The sequence below is a fragment of the Meriones unguiculatus genome, chromosome 5, assembly GCF_030254825.1.
Source record: "Meriones unguiculatus strain TT.TT164.6M chromosome 5, Bangor_MerUng_6.1, whole genome shotgun sequence".
NCBI classification, from domain to species: Eukaryota; Metazoa; Chordata; class Mammalia; order Rodentia; family Muridae; genus Meriones; species Meriones unguiculatus.
Window position 1 is genome coordinate 41086055 of NC_083353.1, and position 23882 is coordinate 41109936.

General features: G+C 42.5%; 1 protein-coding gene and 1 long non-coding RNA gene across 10 annotated transcripts in view; one reads left to right on the forward strand and one right to left on the reverse strand.

The window, feature by feature from the left end:
* The window catches only part of Aak1 (AP2 associated kinase 1), a 152681-nt gene that overhangs the window by 121578 nt on the left and 7221 nt on the right, over window positions 1-23882 (forward strand). For 4 of the 9 annotated variants that reach the window (XM_060383684.1, XM_060383682.1, XM_060383685.1 and 1 more), the window contains 2 exons: window positions 9416-9517; window positions 10647-10748. The exons of 3 other annotated variants lie outside the window; for them this stretch is intronic. In XM_060383684.1, the coding sequence (XP_060239667.1) occupies window positions 9416-9517; window positions 10647-10748 (204 nt within the window). Of the gene's footprint in view, window positions 1-9415; window positions 9518-10646; window positions 10749-12128; window positions 12240-14086; window positions 14198-15010; window positions 19792-23882 lie in introns of those variants that run through there. 2 more of the 9 variants (XM_060383689.1, XM_060383690.1) reach the window with 1 other exon arrangement.
* LOC132654216 (uncharacterized) lies at window positions 7769-11711 on the reverse strand. Its single transcript, XR_009591867.1, has 3 exons — window positions 11562-11711; window positions 10427-10634; window positions 7769-8214 (listed from the first exon to the last, which is right to left on the reverse strand). It is a non-coding gene; the product is annotated as an uncharacterized LOC132654216 (long non-coding RNA).

Sequence of the window (23882 nt, forward strand, 5' to 3'; positions counted from 1 at the left end):
TAAGCAGTGATAAAAAGAGTAGGTGTACTTAGTGACCAGGTGTGATGATAGAACTATGGGTGACCCATCTGGTTCCTATTTGCTGTCAGTATTTTATTACTTTATAATATAATAATACATAGTGAAAGTTGATAGGAAATATGTATGAGTCAGAAGACCAAGGGTTCTTTCCAGGTTCTGCCACTAGCTGAACCCTCTGGGCCAGTCTCCTCATCAGTGAATGAAGTGACTGTGGGAGCTCTATTATCTTTTCTGATGTAGCCTAGTCCTGATTCTTAGGAAGCAGCTAGAAAACAAAGCTGGTTAGTTCCCAGTGGGATGACTTTTGAAATGATGTGTAAAAGCACTCATCCGGATTTGGTGGATGCTGAGGGCTGCTTCCTCTTCCCTTCCCCATATCTTTTTCGGGGACAAGGTTGTGGATGGTGTGTGGTGTCCTCTTGTGGAAAAGCTACTAAATACCACTCCTTAGAAGCATCTGGCAGTTGTGTTGCTTCATTTTCTCACAGTCCATACACCTTCCAAGTCTTGACCTTTAGCTAACAAAATCAGCTTAGTTTTTCTTTTCTCCCAGAGGTCAGTGATCTTTAATTGGCCCCTTCAAGACTGGGGGGGAGGGGCTGGAGAGATGGCTCTGTGGCTAAGTGCACTTGCTGCTTTTCCAGAGGACTTGCAGCACCCATGTCTGGCAGCTTACAACTACCTGTGATCCGGGGATCCAACATCCTCTTTTGGCCTCCTTGGGCACTCACACACATGTGGCATGAACTCACCCAGACACAGATTTTACATGCATGTAAATAAAAATAATAACTAGGATTTGAAGGAATTGACCATTTAATTCACATCTTTTTTTCTGGTGGGACAAACTAGGGTTCAGACACAGTTTTTGTTCTTCATTGACCCTTGCCTGCCTCGGGTAGTATGGGTAACAGTACTTACCTGGCTTAGAACAATTCAGACGTATCTGAAATCACTGAAGAATGGTTCTGTAGAAGTTGGTTAATGAAAGGGATTGGTTAGATCTTGTTTCTCCTCTTTGCCAGTATTCCTGGCAATGCACAAATGAATCCGTTTTGAGCAGGTTAGAAAAATGTGTACTTTTCTTTTTTGCTTTGGTTGGCATGGCATGAAACAAGGGCAAAGGTTATAGAGACTTTCTTCTCCTGTTATACATTGGGATTTGCATTGTGGTTGCTTTGGAAATCTAGGGCCTGCAGAAGCTAGCTTTTTGCCCAGGACAGAAAGTGAAGGTACTAGACAGTGACTACCCTCCACAGCTGCTACAGGGACCTTTTAGATTAGGATTGCAGAGCCAGGAACACACAATGGTAGTTTGGGAAATTCCGGAAGGTTTTGAAGATGCTTCTCTCCTCATTCTCCGTACTTTTCATTCTGGAAGAGTTTTTGTGGTATATACTCTCATACCAAGTATCTTAGATAGAGTCTCTATTGCTGTGAAGAGTCACTATGACCATAGCAACTGTTAAAAAGGGACTGGCCTACAGTTCAGAGATTTAATCCATCATCATCATAGCAGGAGGTGTGGGATCATGCAGGCAGTCATGGTGCTGGAGGGGTAGCAGAGAGCTCTATATCCAGATCAGCACATAGCAGGAAGAGAGAGCCACTGGGCCTGGCTGAAATCTCAAAGCCCATCTGAAATCTCAAAGCCCACACCCGGTGACAAACTTCCTTCAAAAAGGCCACACCTACTCTAACAAGGCCATACCTCTTAATAGTACCACTTGTATGGACCTATGGAGGTCATTTTCATTACAAACCACCACACCAAGTAAGCTATGATCTCTCTTGGTTTTTAATGCAAAATCTATTCACATGAGACATTTTAATAGAGAATTTCAGGAAATTTTTTTTATCTGTTTGGCCAACCTCATCTGCTAAAAATGTAGAAAGAATTCCTACTTCCTACGTCATTGAATACAAAGTCCAGACTTCTGTGACTAAGGCCCCAACTGATGTAACCTTTAGCTTCTCCACTAACATCACTTACAACACTCTGGCTTTAAGTTGAATCTTTGTTTCCACAGGTTAAATTCATTTCCACCTCAGACCTTAGCACCTGCCAGTATTATATTAACACCTGGAAAGTTTCTCTGTCAGCTCTGTCCCTGTGCCTGAATTCATGTGCTGTCTTGTCAGAGAGCCCCATTGTGGTCTCAGGCACTCTCAGTCATACTTCCTGGCTTTTATCCTTGGGGCACTAAGGATAGAATGTCTGGTTTTCTTTATTCATAATCTGTTTGTTTCAGCACTTTATTGTCAGTGACAGGGTCACTGTCTTGCATAGTGAGACTAAACATTTGCCACTCCGCAGATGCTCAGCTCCCCCTGCCCTTTGTGCCCTCCAGTGGCGCGCATCCAGTTATCTCCTTTATCACCTGACATGTGCAGTGAGCTTGGAGCTCCAGCTCAGCATCTGACACTGGAACAAACTGTTGGGGCCCGCTGTTGTCCACAGCTGCTGTCCACTTTAGGCAGCAGGCACGCGAGGGGGGGCGTTTGCTCATCTTCTTCAGTCAGTGGTCTCTGTGGTACGTCTTGGTGGATAGAAGCCATGCCTTTGAGAGACTTTCTTCCTAAAAGGTTTCAACATGAGTCTGTAATGATCTGAGTGGTAGGTGGTAATGATGTCAAATCAGGTCCTTACCTGTGAGCCATCAAGTGAGACCTTCCTCTTCTATGCCAAGTCCCCAAGTCATAGGCATTGTTTTTGTTCTTGGGTTTTGTGACTTGAGATCAGTAAAACCTCTGGCTGGAGAAGTCAGGGAGTGAGGTATAGAAGTGGATTTGAGCTTGGAAAGCCTGGTGTATCACCATGTTGCACTAGGTGACTGATCTGATCACTTGAATTCAGTGTTCTCACCTGGAAGCTTGGCATGGTAACAGGAAGGAGGGTTTATGGAAACTATTTGGAAGTGCTGTGTGACTTTAGCTTACTATAAAGATGGGAAATGCTATTCCATCCTCAGGTCTAGGTCTGTATTCCCAACTGTGTGAGCCTGGTAATGAAGTCATATTTTTCTCTTTCTCACTTGCTTTTGTAACCTTTAACCTTCATTCAACTGAGAGCCACTGAAATAGATTTCCTGGTTATGGATTATCATGCTGTGCATGAAAGGGTATTGGAGAATTTTGGTTTGCTTATTGTAGGACTTTTTTTTTTTTTTAATTTTCCAAAGCACCATAAAACAAATTTTAGGAAGTCTGGAATATTGAAGAGTTATAGGCATCCGTGAGTCAACCCTGCTGTCACGTGGCTAGTGAGTGTGACTGCCTCACTGAGTGTGGTAGCCTGTAGGGAAGGTCCAAGTGTAGATGCTCCAGAGTTGAAAGTAATGTGTAATAGACATTTTTTTCCTGGAAATAGCTGAACAGATTTTTAAATTAGTTTTTTCATCATTTTAATTTTATATTTAGGTAAGTTTTCTAGTTTTTTAGGTACAGTTCAGTGACATTAAGTACATTTACATTTTCTGGCCATCCCCTCACATTCCTTTTCCACTTGAAAGACTTAAGAGCCTGTGCCCACTGAGCAGTGATTTGTACCCTGCAGCACAGCACACTACTTTCTGGATTGAACTATTCCAGGAACCCCATACAAGGAGCATCCTATAATATTTGAACCTTTGTGGCTTACCTGTTTCACTTTGCACAATCACAGTTCAACTGTGTTGTGTATGTGAGAATTTCATTTGTTTTTATGCATAAATTAAGATTTTTAAAATTATTCATTGTGTGGAAGAGCATGTGCTGCTTGTCTAGTTTTCCTTTGGTAGACACTTGGGCTGTGAACATAGTTCAGGTATCTCTTTGTGGCTTTTGTGGCTGTACTTTCTTTTCTGCCAGGGCATATGATAAGTCTGTTTAAGTTTTGAGAAACTGTCACACTGGTTTTCAAAGAGACTATGACATTCCTTTTATATATGTCCCTGAAGTACACAAGGGCTTGGATAAACAATTCTGATAGTACCTCTTCAACTCTGAGCTCTTGATAGCAGAGATCTGCAAGACTAGAGGAGCACACGTCAGCTGCCCCACAAGTGCTACTTCATACAGTTGGAGGGCTTCTGAAAGTCCTTCTTGGTTGTATGGCCCTCCATCATCTCTTGAAAAGACAGGCAAGAGGAGCTGGGTGTCAGAATGGACAGTCCTCTCCCCTTTTGGCCTGACCTCTTCCTCATTTCCAGTTCCTGCCTTGCGATAATTGAAAAGCTCAAGATGATTCTTTGCAAGCGCCTTATTTTAGAGACTGTGTTCCTACAGTTGTAGTTCTCTCGTGTGCAGCGAGAACGGGGCATGCTGCTTGCTTTGATTCTTACTTGAAGATTCTGCAGGCAGTTTACTGTCTGTTGTCTCAGGAACTATTTAGAGTGACTAGACCTGATTTTCTATTTTTATATTAGTTCCAGTTTTTTGAGACAGATTTTCTGTAACCCTCACTGGCCTTGACTTTTTCATCCTCTGGCCTCTACTTACCAAGTGCTGGGCCTACAGCCACTGGCTCTATAGGCCTGGCTCTATTTTTAGTAGTAATCATATTTATCTATTGTGGTCAGCATGACATTCCAATTCATTTATATAGTGTGTAATGGTTGCATCAGGATAATTGGTGTTTCTTTCACTCTATGGAAAGACTAAAATTTTAAAACAGCATTTTCCATTGTAAGTTTAATAGGGCTTATTTGCCCCATGTGTGACAAGTAACACATTTTAAAAGCCAAAAGCTGTGTGTATTAATTGTTTTCCTGTTTCTGTGATGAAATGTCATGACTGAGGCAACGTGCAGAAGAAAGAACGTGTGGTTGCAGAGGGTCAGCCCATCGCCATGAAGGCAGGGAAGCAGGTCAGCCCATCGCCATGAAGGCAGGCAGCCATAGTAACTAGATCTGCAAGTGGAAGCCGGAGAGTCATTTCAAACCACACCTGGGAAGCAGAGAGAGTGAACTCGAAGTGGCAAGAGTCTTTTGAAGCCTCTCCTAAGCCTGCCCACACAGCTACCAGCTGGGGCCCAACTATGCAAATGCTGGAGACAGCTCATTCAAGCCACTGCACTAAGGCAGCCATGTCGTTTGGGTTTTAACTGAGATTCATAACAAACTGTTCTCTGAGCACATTTGTTAGATCTGTGTGTCCTGATCTTTGGGTTCGTGTTGCAGTAGTCACGATCTATGTTTGATACAGAGTCTTACATGTAGCCCCGTCTGGCCTGGAGTTCTTCAAATCCACACTGGCCTTAAACCTATAGTATCCCTACCTCTGCCTCGCAAGTGCACTTCTTTAGATTTTTAAAAAGGAAAGGATCACAAATCATAGAATATCCCAGCCTCATGTCAGACAGCCATTTTTGGTTATGTAACTTGTACTTGTTTGTGAAGTGTTTATTACCTTCTTGTGTTGGGAGGGCATGTGTTGCCTGAGTGAGGACCCCTCCTCCTGGTGAGGGTCCTGGGAAGTGCAGTGGCCTTCTGTGCATAGCACCACCTTGTACAGAAGGTGGTCTCATATCTGCTTTTCCTCTTGCTGTTACTGTAACCCTCCTGACCCCACATTCCTAACATCCTAGTGTTCCCACTCAGCAGTGACCATGCTAATTATCTGTGTGAATAACCTGCGTTTTCAGGTTTGGTCAGATAACAAGCCTCCCAAAAATCAGCCGTATGTCCCATCCTACCCTTTTCTGTTTCATCAAAAAATCCAAATACACACCTTTTGTTTGGTTGGTTGGGTTTTTTTGTTTTGTTTTGTTTATGTTTTTGTTTTTTAGATAAGGTTTCTCTGTGTAGCTTTGGCTGTCATAGAACAACTGGCTCTGTAGACCAGGCTGGCCTTGAACTCAGAGATCTGTCTCCCTCTGCTTCCTGAGTGCTGGGATCAAAGGCATGCGCCAGCACTAACTCATCCATACCTGTATTTTTTTTTTTTTTTTTACCTTCAAATATGCTTTCTGGAGTTTGAGTGGGGGCTGACGGCACATATGCCATGGTGCCATGGTGCTTATGTGAAGGTCAGAGAGCAACTTAAGGGGTCAGTTCTGTCCTTCCACCGTGTGGTTTGTCATCACCAGGAGGCAGGAGCCTTTACCACTGAGCCTTCTCACTGGCCCAAATTACATTTTTTAAATGGAAGGGTTTTTTTTTTTTTTTTTCCAGGGAGGGGAGGGGGAAGCAGGTATAAACCCTTAACTAGTGTTTAGAAAAGAAATGCAAATTTATTTCTGAAAAAATACCTGTTTTAACCAGTATTATATTTTCAATATCACTTTCTAAAATAAGATGCTTTGAACAGTACAAGAATGATGATGGTGCCTTTGATCTTTGTTAGTTTTCTGTGTTTTTCACATCCCGTGCTTTCAAGAAGTTCATGTCTCATTCTCTAATCGGGTTTGAACAAGAAATGTAATACATTGTCATGTAATTCAGAGATATCTGTGTTCTTCCTTCCCTAAAACATAGATCTACTTGACATTTCTTAAAGGCTTTTTTTCTGCCATGTAGTCATCATCTTGATGTACCTCTGAAGTGGATTTCTTCTGCTTGAATGGAGCAGGGTTAGCACCTCAATCATGGTGTCTGAAGTTGATTCCTGTTTGTAGTCAATGTCTGTCTGTTTGTTTATTGCTTCCGTCAATTTCCAAAGGCCTAGAACACTGTGAATCCAATAAAATGTTTTATGTGTGTACTTGAACTTTAAGCAGTTTCCTTTTTCTCAAACAAACATTTTAATTTTAGCTTCTTTGAGTAAATCTGAGTTTATGTGGCCTTAATCTTCCTGTAATAGAAGTGTAGACTCTAAATTCCCTTCTTCCTGTGACCCGTTACTTGGTTTCAGGTTAATGTTCCACCTTTAGTAGGTTGAAGATAAATAGAGGGCTATTGGTGTCTCAGGGCTAAAGGAGTAGCTAAAGTTGTCTTGATGTGCGTATATTGTCATACTTTAAGTTATCCAGGGTGACAAATGTGGATTCTGACATCTTTTTATTTCTCTGCTCCATATATCAGCAGTAACCCATTTTCAGGCTTAAATGAATCTCCTGAAATAAAGCTGTAACCAGAATCTTAGGCCAGAGGTCTGATGAGGATGGGTAGTGGAGGGTGTCCCCAAGAAATTAGGTCCTGCCACTCTCCCCTAAAAAGGCCAACAAAAGTAGTAGTGAGAGGCAGGAAGGGATTTTAGTGACTGGGGCCTTTCTGGGAGGTGAAGGTTGAATTTCGCAGCCCAGCTTCAAGGCATTGATGTGAAGCTTAGGTTCAGGCAGGAAACAGTGGAGTGGGGTAAGAATGTGTCTAGCTAAAGTTTGGCCAGGCTGTAGTCAGGCTGCTCACTGTCTGTAGTACCTGGGGGGCAATCTGGTACCCATGAAGTGATTTGGGGAGAGGGAGAGCCTCAGTTATGGGGTAAGTCCTCCCATTTAGGAATGATCTCGGCATGGGGCGATCTGTTTCTGGAATCCACAGGAACTACAGGTTCATGACAATGGATGGAGAATTATAGAGGCTTTTTCAGGGATTTGAACAGGACTTTGTAAAAGTTGACATTAAAACACCTTAGCTACTGTTATGTCTGCGTAGCTCTGAAGTAGGATGAGGTAGGTTAGGTAAATTGAAGAAATTTAGGGCTAATCAACCTTGTCTCACTAATTTTAGATGGACACTCATTCAGTGATTAGTAGTAGCTTGTGTTCAGAGCTGAGAAGACTCTGACCCAAAATAAAATAGAAGCAAAATGAAAGCAAAGATGCTGGGCTTTTATCTCATTTTTAATATTCAAGTGAAGAGTTTCCAAATACTTGTTCCATAACCACAGATAAGTCAGAGTTCCTGTGTGTTTGAGGTGCACAGTTGGCAGGCAGCAGAAAAGCGTGGAAGGTGTCTCACCTGAGGCTGAATTGGTTGAGTTTTGTTGATAAAGTATAAGCTGTTTCTAGGTGAAAATTTAAATAAAAATAGGTTGAAAAGTAAGTCCAGTAAGGGCAGTGAATACATACCTGTGTAAATATAGCAGAGGAGTAATAGAAAAGCCAAACATGTCTGTCATCTGGAAACTGGGTCAACATTGGCACATCCACACTGTGAAACAAGTGGTAGGCTGCAACATAGAAGACTCAAGTCTTCTCACAGATCTCTGTGAGTTCGAGGCCAGCCTGGTCTACAAAGTGAGTCAGGATAGCTAAGTCTACACAGAGAAATCTGTCTTGAAAAACCAAGAGAGGGAGAGAGAGAGAGAGAGAGAGAGAGGGAATTCCAACTGAGTGAGGTTGCATGGTTCTATTTTCAGATCAGAAAATCAACTAAACAATAACAGCAACAATAAAAATAAAATAAAATGGGAATCTGATACTTGGAAATTAGCTCACTTGAGAGAGTGCTTGCTTAGCATGTTCAGGGTTCTGGGTTCAGTGTTCATTGACATATAATGCCTATAATCCTAGTACTAACGAGGTAGAGGCAGGAGGATTAGAAGTTCAGTGTCATGATTGGCTACATGGGGAGTTTAAGGCCAGCCTAGGTTATATGTGACTGTATTTTTAAGAGGAAGGGGGCAGGGTTGGGAATCTAGACAAAAAGCGGGCTTATTGTTGCCAGTGTGTGTAAAAAGAAAGCATTTACTGTAAGTGGTACAGGCATTTGAAAGTGTTAGAAACAGTCTATATCATTACTTTAGTGCTGAGTACATGAGGGTATACATTGTCAACATTCACCAAGTTGCACACATTTAAAACTGGTGATGGTAGCCAGGCGTGGCATTACGCCCATAATCCCTGCACTCGGGGAGGCCGAGGCAGGTGAATCTCTGTGAGTTCTTGGCCAGCCTGGTCTACAAAGACAGCCAAGGCTACACAGAGAAACCCTGTCTTGAAAACCAAAATAATAATAATAATAATAATAATAATAATAATACAATTGGTGGTGGTTATTATATAAGTTATTCTTCAAATGAAAACAAGGGATAAACAGACCCAATGATCTTACCTTTCGTGAACTTTGAGCTCTGCTTCACCTGGGGAAATAGCTTTTAAGCCTCATTTTGGAAAGTCTTGGGGGCATAATTTTTAAAATTACATTTATTGGTTTACTTATGTTGTGTTGTATGTATGAGTGCATATGTGGAAGTCAGAGGATCTCTTGTAGGAATTTGTTCCCTCCTTCCACTGGGTAGGTCCCTGGAATTGAACTCAGTGTTTCATGAGTGGTGGGAGACACCTTTACTCACTGAACCAACTTGCTGGCTCTGGAAAAGGATATTGTTAACAAGATAACAATGGTCTTTGTTTTTATGGTGAATCTTTAAAGTGAGGACCCCTAAGCTGTGTGTTCATGGAAAGCAGTAAGTGATCCACTTGCTTTGTGATTTCATTGCATTTTGCCTTTTCTTTACCTCTCTCCCAACCTAGAAAAACTAATCGAGGGACTCAAATCTCCTGATACTTCTCTTCTGCTCCCTGACCTCTTGCCTATGACAGATCCTTTCGGCAGCACTTCCGATGCTGTGATTGGTAAAATCACTGTCTGTTTCTTCATTCATGCCTGTTATGAGGGGTGGGGTGAGGTAAGCTCTGGCATGGGGATGGGGTAGAGGGCAGAAGTGCCCTGAGACCTCTGTAGCTCCGTTCATGGTGGGAATCCAACAGACAAGACTGTTACTCTGCTCCTGCTACTCTAAACGAAACAGCTTTTTCTGCTTTCCATGTCGCAACCTGTAACTCTGGTATTTAGTGATGTTCTGTGATTTCTTCAGTAAATTTGTTATGAATAAGGATGAATGTGCAAAAAGAACACCTCGTGAAACAGGTGGTTTCTAACTGGTCCTAGGAACATCACTGAACTTAATAGACTTGAGCTTATTCTTCCTTAGAAGGTCAATGCATGTAACAAATACCAGGAAGTCTGCCTGGTGGTCCAGGGCAGGGCCTTGGTGTACTTACTTAGGTATACTTTTTATACTGTGTAAGCAAAGTTGTCTGGACTCTTGGAGGATTCAGTCATTAGACTTTAGACAAGAAGTGCTAGCACTCAGGAACGCTATCACCTCACAGAAAGATAGTCCTCCAACTGTGAGACATCATGATGTGCAGAGCACTCCCCTGCTACATCAAGGGGTAGGTGGGGGCTAATTTGAGGATTGTGTGTTAGACTGGAGGATGTTTACCCCACGTCTGTTCCATTTAGGTGGGGAGAGAATTGCCCAAACTAATGATGAATGAACTGTTTTGATCATTGTTGGCTTTTTGAAGTAGGGCATCACCATGCATAGCCAGGCTGGCCTCAAATTCATAGCAATCCTCCTGTCTCAGCTTCTCTAGTTGTTGGATTACAGATATTTGCTACTCTTACCTGTCTTGAAGCCAGTCTTTTCTGAGCTGGAAGAATTTGTTGCTTTAAATTAGCTTGTGTCCCACACTTACTTGTAGAAGCTGGTGATCAGTGTATCTTCCCAATGGTTAGCCTTGAACGTGCATGCTCAATCATTGGAGCCCAGGCAGCAGCAGAAATAAGGGCACAGGCCGTGCTTGGTAGCTTGCCTGAGATCTGTGGAAGCAAGCCTTCACAGGTTTTCCTGAGCAGCCTCTGACTTCTTCCTTCTCTTATCCTCTCCTTTCTACTGTTAATGCCCTGGTACAAAAGAAAAGGCTGATGTTGCTGTTGACAGTCTCATACCTGGACTGGAGCCTCCTGTTGCCCAGCGCCTCCCATCTCAGACGGAGTCTGTGACCTCGAACCGCACAGGTCAGTCATGGTCCATGTAGCTGCAGAATTGGTCAGATCAGGAGGCTCAGAGCAGGGCTTCCTACCAGTGGCAGATGAGCCTCTGTTTTTTTTTTTGTTTTTTTTTTTTGTTTTTTTTTTTTTTGCATTTTGGTTGGCTTTATAACGGATGCTGTGAATTGTTCTTAAAGTCTGGCTTCTAAATGTTAAGTGTGTCCTTGTGCTAAAGAACTGAGTACTTTTTGGAGCCGTGTTTTTCTTAAGTGTGACTCCTTGGCTTGCCCTGATTATAGAATTTTGTTATTCAGTGTTCTTTTCCCAGGGCTGGGACTATAGCTCAGTGACAGAATGCATGAAGTCCTAGGTCCAGTCAATCCCCAATATTAGAAGGAAATAAAAGATTCTCTTCACAGTGGCAGGTTCCCTCTGCCTCCTTAACAGAAGTCCGCTTGAGTAAATGGCTGCCTTAACCCTTCCAGCTGCTCAGCAGACATGGCCTCCACCACGCCCTACACAGTCCTACTCATATCTGGATCTATGGAGCTCTTGCCTGTTGATAATTCTTTTCCACATCAGGGCTTCATCATTTAGAGATGATTTGCCATTAAACTTGTAGGAAAAATTGAAATTGTCCTTGGATCCAGTATTGCTCTCGCCCTGATTTGAAAATTTCAGTCTTGTACAAGCCTTAGCTTCATACAAACAAAGCTGCCTGGACTCATCTTAGTGAGTCCTAATTATCTGATAAGGTTGTCTGGTTTGTGGGTCTTAGGTGTGTAATAAACTAATAAACTAATAAAACCAAAGGCACAGGTTCCTCTTGGTTTTCCTTACCTGGATGTTTTCTCCCAGGAAACTCTCCTTGTTCAAGTGCTTCATCGCTGAAATTTACTTTCCCCAATTCTTTACATGAAAGAATAACATGTTCAAAGGAGAACTCAAATTTAAAGAATAATAGTAATAGATATTTTGAATAGGAACCAGGGAGGGTCAGGAAGCTTTCTTCCTGAACAATTTTAGCTCTTCAATAAGTAGTAACTTTCTTCCTGAGTGGGGAGAAGTTAAGTGAAACTAGTTACAAAGCCCTTCTTCCAAATTGTGTTTGCTGAGAACTGGGTCGTTAAGTTTAATATTAACATTTCAATCACAGATGTTTAACCAGCAGTTTCTGAGCTAAGAATCTTATGTTTATATGTTACTGCCAAGTAGAATCCAGGATACATGTTTTTGTGGTTAGAAGTTCAGAGAGCTTAATGTGTTTCTTTTGATTTTCTTTCTGCACCTTGGCTTGTATATATGGCCTGTAAAATGCAATCATTTAAAAGTCAAGATATAAACTCACAATATTGTTGTATGCTGTTTAATGCCATCGTTGCCTGGGATGCTGGTAACTGGACTCAGACTCTCTCACTGGGGAAGACTCTCTGCTTGACTGTTCTCTGCTTTCTAACCCTACTGCTGACCTTCTGGAAGAGTTTTCCCCCATAGCACGCTCTGCTCCCACTCACAAAGGTAAAGTCTTTTCTTCTTGGACCCACATGTCTCCCTGAGCAGAAGAGCTGAACAGCTCCTGGGTGGTTCTCCTTATCAAAAGTCTTTGTTAGTAAAGTGTTCAAACTGTCCATTTCTATGGAAAATATGGGTTTGTGTTCTTAGACACTGTTACAGTTCTTCTCAGAGTAGTTAATAAACCCTAGCAACTACAGATAGGTGCAGGATTCAGTCTTTGACAAGAACTGGGAAACAGATATTCCATGCTACTTTGGGGAGCCGCATGCCTTGAGGGCCAAGCACATCCACAGGTGAGCCAACTGACTGATTGGCCTTAGAAAGTGAAGTCATAGCCAGGTTGTGGTAAGCATATGTCTTTAATCCCAGCACGTGGGAGGCAGAGGCAGGTGGATCTCTGTGAATTTGAGGGCAGCCTAGTCTACAGAGCTGGTAGTTCCAGGAGAGCCAAGGCTACACAGAGAACAAAACAAAGTCAAGTCATTTCATCAAATCTGATTCAAGGTTTTTGAGTGTCAAAACACATTCCTCAAAATTGACCTTGTGAAAATTTTACTATTACATCACCTTTGAGTCATAATTGGAGGTTGGGGATTTAGCTCAGTGGTAGAACGCTTGCCTAGCAAGCGCAAGGCCTTGGGTTCAGGCCTCTGCTCTGGAAAAAAAAAAAAAAAGACAAAATGAGTCATAATTGAATACTGGGTTTCTCCCTCTAACCTGCCAATTTCACTTCTTAGATTTGGCTTTGGTTTGAGATTTTGCAAGCTGACTAGCTTGGGTTGGGTTCTGGGGTCAGTCATGGTGATAGATTGCTTGCACACAGTAAGCTTATTTCTGTTTGAAAAGTATTAGAAAATGAACAAGTTAAGCCCTTTTCAAAGGAAGTTCAAGAAGGAAGCCTCCAGAGATAACTAAAAACAATGAGCTCATAGGTCACAGTGATAATAGCTGGTTTTGTGTTACAGCTGGCACAGTGTGGACACTGATGACTGGCAGGGATGTGTTGGTATCGATGTGTAACCACAGGGAACCTGCCCAATAGTGTTCAGCTAACATTTGCTGGGGCAGCTTTAATTAGAGGAGAGAAGATGCTGGATGTGGAGGTGTATTCCGCTAATCCCAGGGAGATGAGCACAGGCTGATTTCTGTGAGCCTCAGGCAATTGGGGCTACATAATGACACCTTGCCTTAGAAACAAACAAACACAAAACAAATTTAACAAAAGACAAAATGGAGGAGCAGGTAGTCTGAGAAACTTGTGCTGGTGGTCTCAGTGTATATGCTTTTGTAGCCCAGTATTCTGAGTCTCCTCACAGAGCTGAGAGTCTTGGCATTTTGCTTGCCTTTTATATTTTGGTTACTTCTCTTCTGTTGTTCGTTTTGGGTCCTGGGGTCAAATTCAGGACCTTAAACTTGCTCTCTCTCTCTCTCACACACACACACACTTGCCATGGAACTGTGCCCCAGCCTCTACATGGTTGCTCCTCTCATCTGTTGCACCAGGCTTGAGTGTTTCAAGTGTTGTTAGCCAGGCCTCTGTTGACTCAATAAGGATAGTGACATTGCAGAGATACTTCACAACAGAGAAATTCTCAGTAGAGAATTTTTCTAATAACATGTTTCTAAATCATTTACGAAATCTTAACATTGTAAATTCTAAAGGTTTTTACTTCTGTATACCTGTAGTTTCCAGAGTTTTGTTTTTTTATTTCAACCAAGAAAAAGAAGTGCTTTTACCTTTAAGAACAGTGATTGCTCGTAGTTGAAGGTTTGGTGCCTCCTTTCTGTTCTCTCATTTGCTAACCTCTTCCTCTATTGTTTCTGCTTGTGTGCTTGCATTCTGTATTAAGCTGCAGAAGATAGTAATCTCATCTCAGGTTTTGGTGTTGCTGAGGGCTCGGAAAAGGTGGCAGAAGATGAGTTTGATCCTATTCCTGTACTGATAACCAAAAACACACAAGGTAAGAAAGAGGCTGGAGAAAAGAGAAGAGCTTGACATCAGTTCTCATCAGAGCAATGTCCCTAGCCTGCATGGTGGACGGGAGCGTCACCATTTGGTGGAGGACACTGGATGATGGCAGTCAGTGTAGGCTGGACCAACACATGAGGCAGCTGGAGATGCTGAGCTGACTTGGGTTTATTTAGAGAAGAGTTAGTTTTTATGAAAAATCAAGCCAAAAATAAACTGCTCACCGGTTGTTAGAATCCTGAAGGTATATGTCAGAAGTCTTGAACATTTTTTTCATAATTAGAAAATCTGCAGTAGATGTAGATTCTTACCAGAGAGCTAACGGTGGTATTTTGGTGTCTGCTGCATCTGTAGACATTGTAGAACATCTCTTTTCTTCTTTGGTAGGTTGAATCATGTGAGCATGCACAAAACACCAAAACACACCACCTATTTTTTTAAAGCATGTTGTTGTAATATCCTAATAACTAATTTTCCCCAAAGTGAAATTAAATTTTACTTTGGGAGGGATGGCTTTCTGTTGGTAGGAGGTTAGTGGACAGCCAAAACTTCTTAGGCAAACGTGTTGGTTTGGAAGCAACAGCATCTCTGCAGTGTCCTGCCTCTGTGTGGTGTGCATGGATTGAACAGGTGGTGGGGGTGGTGGCTAGCCAGTGGTTATATTTAGAAATCACCACGTCAGACTTCCTAAATGTGGAATGTTGCTTCTCTGGGTTTCTTTGGTTTTCTTTTCTCCTTTGCTTTCTCTGCACATCTAACCCTAACCCTCTGTGTTTTGTATTGAATCCTATCTTTCCACTTCCAGGTGGGCACTCTAGAAACAGCAGTGGGAGCTCTGAGTCCAGTCTTCCCAACCTAGCCAGGTCTTTGCTGCTGGTGGATCAGCTCATAGACCTGTAGCCGTGAGCCAGTAAGCAGACGCAGTTCTGTAACCTTCATGCCGTAATACACATTTTCATTACGGAGTTATGAGAAAAATGATTTTTTTTAAATCTGCAAATAAGGGGCCCTCGAGCCCCTTTCTCCTACCCCTTGCCTTCTCCTATAGAAATGTTAAGGAACGAAAAATCTCTGACCCTCCAGATCCGTTCCTTGGCCGGCGCCTCTCGTTAGTTTGCTGTGTTTCCTCATTCCCCCTCTTCAATAGCATTATCTTAACTCAAGTGCTAACTGCCCTGAGCTTCACCTCTGCTGGAATCCACTCACAGAAGCTTGACTGTCACTGAGCCTGTGATGGACACATTGTCTCATTCTTGCTAGGAATGGCCCCCATGTCAGTCCTATAGCCTGTCTCCCAGATGCTGATGAATGTGTGTCCATTCTTGCTTTTTATCTTGATGCAGTATCATGAGGGCATGGTAGCTATGGCTGGCTTTACATCCAGGCAGAAGTCTGGAGACAGGTGTGCAATTTAAACCTGCCAAAACTAATAGGATGTGTTTGTGAAGAGAAATTGGGCTCAGCTCTCGCCAGCCAGCTTTGACCTTGTTTGGTAATAGAATGAGCCAAGGGATCTTATGCCCATGCAACCTTCCCAGCGTTGGTCTAGCTATCTGGCTTCCACTGAATCGTGATTTTTCAAATCTGGAGGTGTGTCTGCAAGTACTTGAGATCCTTGAATAAATGTGTATGTGATATAAATACCAAGCATTGCCATCCCTCTGTGGTACCTGGCCCAAGGTGGGATCTCAGAATTAGACCAAAACAAGACAGTGCTGGGAACATGATACCTTTTACTAGAAGACTTTTCATGGGGGGGGGGGAGGATGGGGAAGGGAAGGAATTGTAGCAGAACAGATGTATTTTTCTTGTGATTTTTTTATTTTGAATCAAATATTGTAAATTGTGTATAAATGAAGATGCTGAATAGTTCCGTTTCCACTTGGCATTTCAAGTCTGGCATCAGGTGTCTGTACAGGGTTTTGATCTCTTTCCCTTGTATAACCACATAGCATTCCTACAGTGTAACACATGGAATTATTTAAGTAGAGTGTATGTCTTGCTCTAAGCTTTCAGCGGGCCTCTGTCTCTGTAGAACCAAGCATGTTGTTTATTTTCAGATAATCAGAAGTAAGTGTGCTGGGCACAGTTTGACTGTGGCTGCTTACCTTCTCTCTGGTATTAAGTTAAAGGCTGAAGCTGACGGAATATGTGCAGTAGCTTCCCTTGGCTTCCTAGATTTAAAAGACCAAGCAGAGTAGTTCTTCACTAACCTTAGACTACTGTTCATGGTTAAATAAAGGCCCTCCAGTCGCCCTACAACATGCCTCCTGTCACCCTGTGTATACTTATTCATCAAGGTGTGTTTCATTTCCTTATGTGGAGAGCACTTTTGTAAAATCACCCTTTAGAAGAGGAGCGGGCACAGAGAACCCCTTCCTCAAGTGTCATCCTCCAGGGTTGGAAGGGAAACTCTGAGTTCATCAGATCTGTACAAATAAAATCCCACATCTGTTGGCTTGTTCTCTGCTACTTTGATTGTTCTTGCTCACGTTGCACTTTAAGTGGTGGGGAACCAGCAGCAGCAAGAGCCTGCAAACACTGCCCTCTGGAGGGCCGCCGTTGTCTCCAGCAATGTGACAGCAGGAAGAGTGGACACTCAGTCTTCCTTCTTCCTTCTGACTTTAAATACTTCCTGTGCCAGCTGACCTAGATGAGCTGAGGAAAGACCTCTGCTAGAAGAAATGGTTTCCACAAGTGAGCGAGGCACGGTGTGCAGCAAGGATGGAGATATCACGAAGAGCTTTCCACAAGTGGGCTGCAGGGAAGCAGGACTTGGCTAACCCCATGGTGGACAGGAAATGGTTGTGTCCTCTTTATCGGACATAGAAAGAATGTATAAACTAATGAAGGAAATGTTTATTTTTAAATAAGGATAATGGTTTAGGTCTGTGTTTTCATATTTTTTTCTCATGCAAACGGTAGCAATATAATGAAGTGTCTACTTTCTCAGTTTAATTGCAGCAATGAAGGGTGCAGCCTAGAAATTAGGTTAAGTGTCTCTAAAATGTTCTTTCGTATGTCACCCATAATTACATTGAGATATATTGTCTAGTCATTGGCTCAATAAGGTTTAATGGAGACACTAATGAAAATTAACAGACTCTTGCCAAGGAAGATGGTAATGCCTGGGTGAGATAGCAAGAGGCCTGGACTGATTCTTCAGGAGTAAGGCATCGGTGAGCAGAGCTATTTTTCTGTTGAGGAATACATTCTGGTGACTTGATCAGTACGGCCTTCCTTAGCTTGTTCTAACCCTAAGCTGAGCAAGTGACTTGAGAAGAGCATAGTGTGTGGTAGCTGGAGAGGCATGGAGCAAGTCTGAACTACAAGGGGGGCTGCGAGACTGTCTGCTGGCCCGTTTCTTTTGTCTCACCGGTGTGGGCATGAGCTGATGAAGGCAGGCTGGCGAGAGAATGGGCAGGGGAAGCTCAGGCTTCTGGGACCAAAGCTAGATCCTAGCTTATGACCTTGAACAGGCATTTTAGTCCTCAGAGCTACTGATGGCTTTTAACACAGAATGAGTTTGGATAGGTGCTATCAGAGACAGAAACATAGCATCATTATGCTGTGTTTAGAAGGACTATGAAGGATCATATAATCCAGATGTCCTTCAGGTAGCTTCTGTGCTCTTGCCATTCCTACAGTTTTCGTCAGCCTTTACTCACAGAGTAGACTGAGCAATTACTAACCTTGTTGCTATTTGAATTACCTGAATAAAAGCCCACATCAAAAGCTTGGAGATAGATTTTTCCTTCTGTAATATTAAGCACACACAACCTTACCTATTACGTAAAACAGAATATTTTTATTATTTTAATCTGTATAATCAGGGATTTGCTGTTAAAATATGGACAAATACATTGTGCACATTTTTTATTTGACCTCCTCTCTGCTGATTGGAAGTAATTAGTATACCAGAAAGTATCACAAATTGGTATTTCTCCACCCCAGAAAACCAAATCTAATTCTTGAAGTTTCTAAAAGTATGGTCTTCAGAGAAGATGAGGTATAAATAGTCACTCTAAGTACTATTATAATTATTAAAATGATTTCTGAAATAAGCATATCAGAAATGTTTAATGTGATTGAATGTTCCTTCTGGAAGCATCTGATTTTGCTTGGGAAGTCAGTGCTGACCTTAACAAGGCAGGCCAGTTCCATCAGAGTTGTTGAAACTCTTGTTCCTAGACAAAGCATCACCAGATGAGGTAGCATGAACATGGCTGCATTTTTCTTAGTAGCCTAACTTAACAGCATCTTCTTTCTTATCTGTTTTCCCCAACACCTCTGCCTCTGAATAACACTGAGCTATTCCAAAAAGCAAAACCATTGATAGATGAAGAGCAGGTACCACTGAAAACATTGAAACTTCACAGGCAATTTCTAGAGAAGACTTCAGCCAAAAGGGATTTCAGCACCACTCTAAGTAAGGGAAAGATTACAATCCCCTGGTCTTCAAGACTTAAATAAAGATAACAGGCTTTTAAACTCCTCTGAAAGAGATTGTCACTCTGCTCATTGGCATTTCATATTGGACTTGGCTCTTCCTGATCAGATATGAATTCTAGAACTTCTATTACTAATAATTGAAAGAAAAAAATCCAAAAGGTAATCTGTTTTTGTTTGTTTTTTGAGATTTTTTTTGGTTTGCAGTTTTCATTTCCCATGCTCCTCATGATAAATGTTTGTTCTGAGTCAAACCAACACAGCCTTCCCCCCAGGTCAGGATTAGTTCTGTCTTCAGCAAAGCTGTGGGAATGAGGAGACTTTTGAGATGGGGATGGCAGTCCATGCTCAGCTGAACAAATGAATACTGTAGACACTTCGGGCCAAGCTAAAATCCCTGTGACAGAGTTTCTCTGGCATGCAGGAGTCTTAAACCTTCCTGGTCTGCAAGATGACCCAGTCTGTTGCCACTGACATGGAGTTTAGGGAATGACCCAGAACACTGAGTTAAGCAATCAGAGGCTGCCTGACATAAGGTTTAGTGTGGAGTGTTTAGCGGAACACTTAAGATACTGCAAACTAATTTATATCCCTCTCTAGAGACTAATTTTACCAGTGCAAAATTAGACCCTTCCTTTCTGTGATGATAATGTTCCCCAAGTTGAATGTACTTGGCTTTTGTGAACTGAATGAGTCCCAGGTGGCCTCCATTTCAAAGTCTGTAACAAGATATCCTATGTAGTTTCCCCCTGGGTTTCCTTTCTCTAAGGGGGAGGGGTGAGGCCTGTTAGGCTACTTGGGTAATGCTAACTCATGCAGAGTTCCCAAAGGGTTGACAGTTGGTCAGGGAGAAGCCCTTCTTTGGGTCTCACTTTGATGCAGTGTCCTGAATTCACTGTCTGTGGGTATTCTCCTCTGCCCTGTTGGTACATGCCTTTGTCACCTTGGATGGATTCTTACCTTAGGTCTTTAACTTGTCTTCCTCAGGGAAGCAAAGCAAAGTGATGTAATGAAGCTATCTTGTGTGGTATAATGTGAAAAATGAATACTGCTTCGCAAGTATTGTATAAATAAGTCTGTAAACAAATTTCTTATGTAAACATACAGAGGAATAAAGCTTTTATCTGTTCAAACAAGCGCATGATGTTTAGATGTATAATAGTTTTAGGTAGCTGTTATATTTCTGCAGAAAGGACTTGAACACATTATTTAGTGGTCGCAAATCGAGTGTACAAGAGAAGTGTGAACAGCTGTGCAAGATGTCCTGAGGAAGGTTAGGTGAGTGGACCCCTATGGGATTTTCTGAGGCTTAGTGAGTTATGACCACCCTGGAGAATGTTATGTTATGTTATGCCTGTTATGTTCAAGAATGAGAGACCTACAAACACAAATTAGCCAGGACCGTAGTTAGGTGATAAGATGGCACCAATTAGCAGCTGCCCTCCTCTAAGTAAGTCTTTAACATATCCAGGCCAATTAAATTAAACACTAGGATGGCAAGAACATATTTATGCCCAGTGAGCAATAATGCTCCTTAATTGCTCCTGTCATCTGGCTGTGGGCGTTCCAGCTACTGCCATGCTGAACAGCAAAGGTGGTGGTGGAACTACAGGCTGCTCAGCTTGTGGTTCCCAGGTGGGCTCTGACACACCAAATTTCAGCTGATAGCACACATCTTATTGGGATATTTTGCTTTTGAATCTCTGACTATATGAGACACTGAAGCCATTTCTTTAGACTTTGGCAAGAATTTGTCATTGATGTTTCCTGTCATCATTATTTCAGTTATAGTGTAGAGACAAGTACAATTCTGACACACACTAAAGAGTAGCCAGCCTGATATTTAAATCTCAGATTTGGGGCCAGCCAGATGACTTCTTAGGTAGAAGCGCCCATCCCAAGCCTGATGGCCTGAGTTAGAGCTCCTGGCGTGGAAGGAGAGAGCTGACTTGTGCAAACTGTCCTGTGACCTCTGCCTGAGCACTCTGCCACATGCTTGTGTGCACACACACGGCAATAGCATTTTTTAATCTTAGATTTTGCTTCTTTAGAGAGCACTCTGGTTACCTCACCGTCAATCAGACAGCATTCCGGGCTCAGCCATCCCCACGAATGCTGCACTTCAATCTCGGGGATAGTGTGGGGCATGGTGAAGGTGTGAGGCATGCTGAAATCTGTGGGACTTAGAGCCTCAGAGTGGAACCAGGTGGAGCTATTTCTAGAAGTTTTGAAAACAAAAAGAGATAAGATCCAACTTGAGGGAATGATAAGAGAATGCCTCGTAATGAACAAAAGCCTTATACACATTGAGACCAGGTCCTAGGCTAGGAGAACAGGCTAGAATTTTTGTTTTGTTTTGTTCTTTGGTTACAAGGTATCTGCTGTGGCTGTCATTGGTAAACAAAAGAATTTAACCATGGCTTGAGGGTAAACTGGGTGGATTCTTCCTCCCTAGGAGGCAGGCTCCTTCAGAGGTAGTCTACCAGTGGCTCAAGGCCTTTTCCACTACAAGGGCTGTTCACTCTACAAATACTTGTAAGAGCACCTCCCCACACTAATGTGAGCAACAGCAAAAATCAACTGTCAGAAAGATTTCCTGTGACTCTCCCTGAACTCCCTGTTTCCTGTGCTACCACCACCAGGCCCCCCAGGGGTCACACAGAGATCTAGGTTTACCACATCCTGTAGTATTTCAAAGTGCTAGGCTTGGCGGGCTGGAGTGATGGCTCAGAGGTGAAGAACACTGGCTGCTCTTCAGAGGTCCTGGGTTCAATTTCCAGCAAGCACATGGTAGCTCATAACCATCTATAATGAGATCTGGTGTTCTCTTCTGGTGTGCAGGCACCAGAAAAGTGCTAGGCCTGGTCATTCTGCCTCAGAAACACTGCATCTGCAAGAAAGGTTGAGAGATAGGCTTTTCAGGAGAGCCCCTTTCCAGTCATTGAGTTAGAGGAAATAGCTGTGATCTTTCTTAATGAGAGATTGGTTTTCCCTTCAGTCTTGATGCTACGGTGTTTTGTGGCTCTAAACTTTTTTTTTTTTTTTTTTTGAGACAAGTTTTCCCCTACATAGCCTTGGCTGTCCTGGAACTCGCTATGTAGATCAGACTGATCTCAAACTCATGGAGATCCATCTGCCTTGACTTTGAGAGTGTTGAGATTAAAGGTGTGAAACACTACACTCAGCCAATCAATTTTGAGATTTTTAAAGCTGTTGCTATTTTAAATATAAAGTATCTTACTATAAAGTATCTTATCATTCACTTCAAAAGTCACAGCAGTTGCCGTTTTCTGACTCAAAGCTTGCTGCTTGACAGAGTAGTCCGAATGGAGTGGGCATGTTCTTCATGTCCCATTGTGGATGAGGGCTTCTACCCTTGCTGTGCCACAGGTCTCTGGATGTAATCTAGCATTGAAGGTATTAGGCCCTGGTGTCTTGGTTCATCAGTGCCTCTTGCGGTCTATACATGATGTGGTTTCAAATGCATCCAGTCTTAGTTCCCTTAAATCAATAACTGAAATGAAAACTGTCATTTGTTGAACAGTTTATACAGTACTAGGATTAGTCACTGGCTCAACTCAACCTTCTATCTCTCTGTGCTAGAGGATACGTTGCTGTGCTGCAGAGCCAGTTTAGAAGCACCAACATTCAGGTAGTTTGGAAAGGAGATGAAGTGCACCTTCATTTTGTCGACTGAGCTCATAGATAGGCTGACATATAAGAGAAAGTAGCCTGTAGACGCTTAGGGGCCTCTTACATTTCTTGGTGAGTTTTATTTTTAAAGTTAGTGGTTCCCCCTTCCCCCTTCATTTAATTTCCCTCACAGAAATTGTCACCTGGGTATCTGTGAGCGAAATCTAATCTCAGTTCTCTTGCCTGATAAATTAAGATTGTGTCCTATACACTGCTGGTTTCTGCATGCAGGAGAGTTACAATGTGAGGAAAAGTTTATCCTCTTTAAAATCACATTTTCCAAATATTATTCAAAAAGCCACACTGTACCATACAGATTAACGTTCATTACGTATTAGAAAAAAAATAAAAATGGGGTGACAAGAGACCTGAAAGTTACCTATTGTCAACTGATTAAAATGAAGCATTGCTTTAAAAAAATTAGAGGATTCAGAAAAACAGTATTTTTGTATAGTGCCTTTTAATAAAATGTTCACTCCTTCCTTTGTGTTCTCTACAGTGTAAATTCTCTCTAAGTGACGGGTTTACCAATAAATCAACTTTGTAGCCCCTTCCTCTGTCCTCTGTGTGTTTAGTTCAAGCAACAATGTTAATAGCCAGCAGTGTATAGCAGAAATTTCTGTCTGGCAAGATATTCATCGAAGGGAGAGGGCCTAGATGGGACGAGAATGGCCAGTAGCTAAAATGCTGGTGGGTTGGGACATTCTGGTGCTATTTCTTTTCTGAGCCCATAAAGAAATATATGTTGTCCCTCACCCCCAACCACCCTTTCTCTGGATTCTTCTTGCTTAGTTACATATGCCTTTTTCCTACCCTCTTGCTAACATGTGCCCAATGATATACTTCTAACCTGCTAATATTTCTTGGAAGGTAAGCTCTATTGCATTCTGATAATTGTCTATTTGATTTAAAAGCCAGAGCACCCAGAGGCACCTCTACCTACATAAGCCCTTGTGCTAGTGCACTGGAGTTTGCTGGTAGTTCTGCTTAAAGAATTTAATGGCGGGTTCATTAAAGAGATCTTTGCTAACCTGGCACTCTTAAAATAAAAAAAATTCTAGGGCAACTCCAGCCAAAGCTGATGTCATCCTGTATGACTCAGAAAGTGCCCTCAGTATTTGCATTGGGCAGCACGTGCTCTGTACCATTTGCAGAGTGTCATCAAGTAAGCATTCACTTACTGGCAGCTGAACTCTCCTTGTCAGGGTGTGTGCCCCGCGGCACGGAGAGCACATGCCAGGTGCCAGGTTAAGCTTGTCCCCAGGCGGTGGTTCTCCACAGCCCCACACTGTCTGCTGTATGTGGAGAGGAACGATTGGGCTTGTTTTCATTTGCCTCTGAGGCAGGTAGAGCAGGTGTCTGTGCCTGGCCTGCAAGTAGGAGTGTTGCCTCGTTGCCGTGAATGTCCGTGTGCCTAACATTTCCACCTTTCCTGCTCATTGTGTCTACTATGATCCAACCTGTGAGATGGTGGTTGTGTCTTCAGTTTGTGTGCATTTACCTTGCTTGACTTTTTATTTTTCTGTTTTTTCATT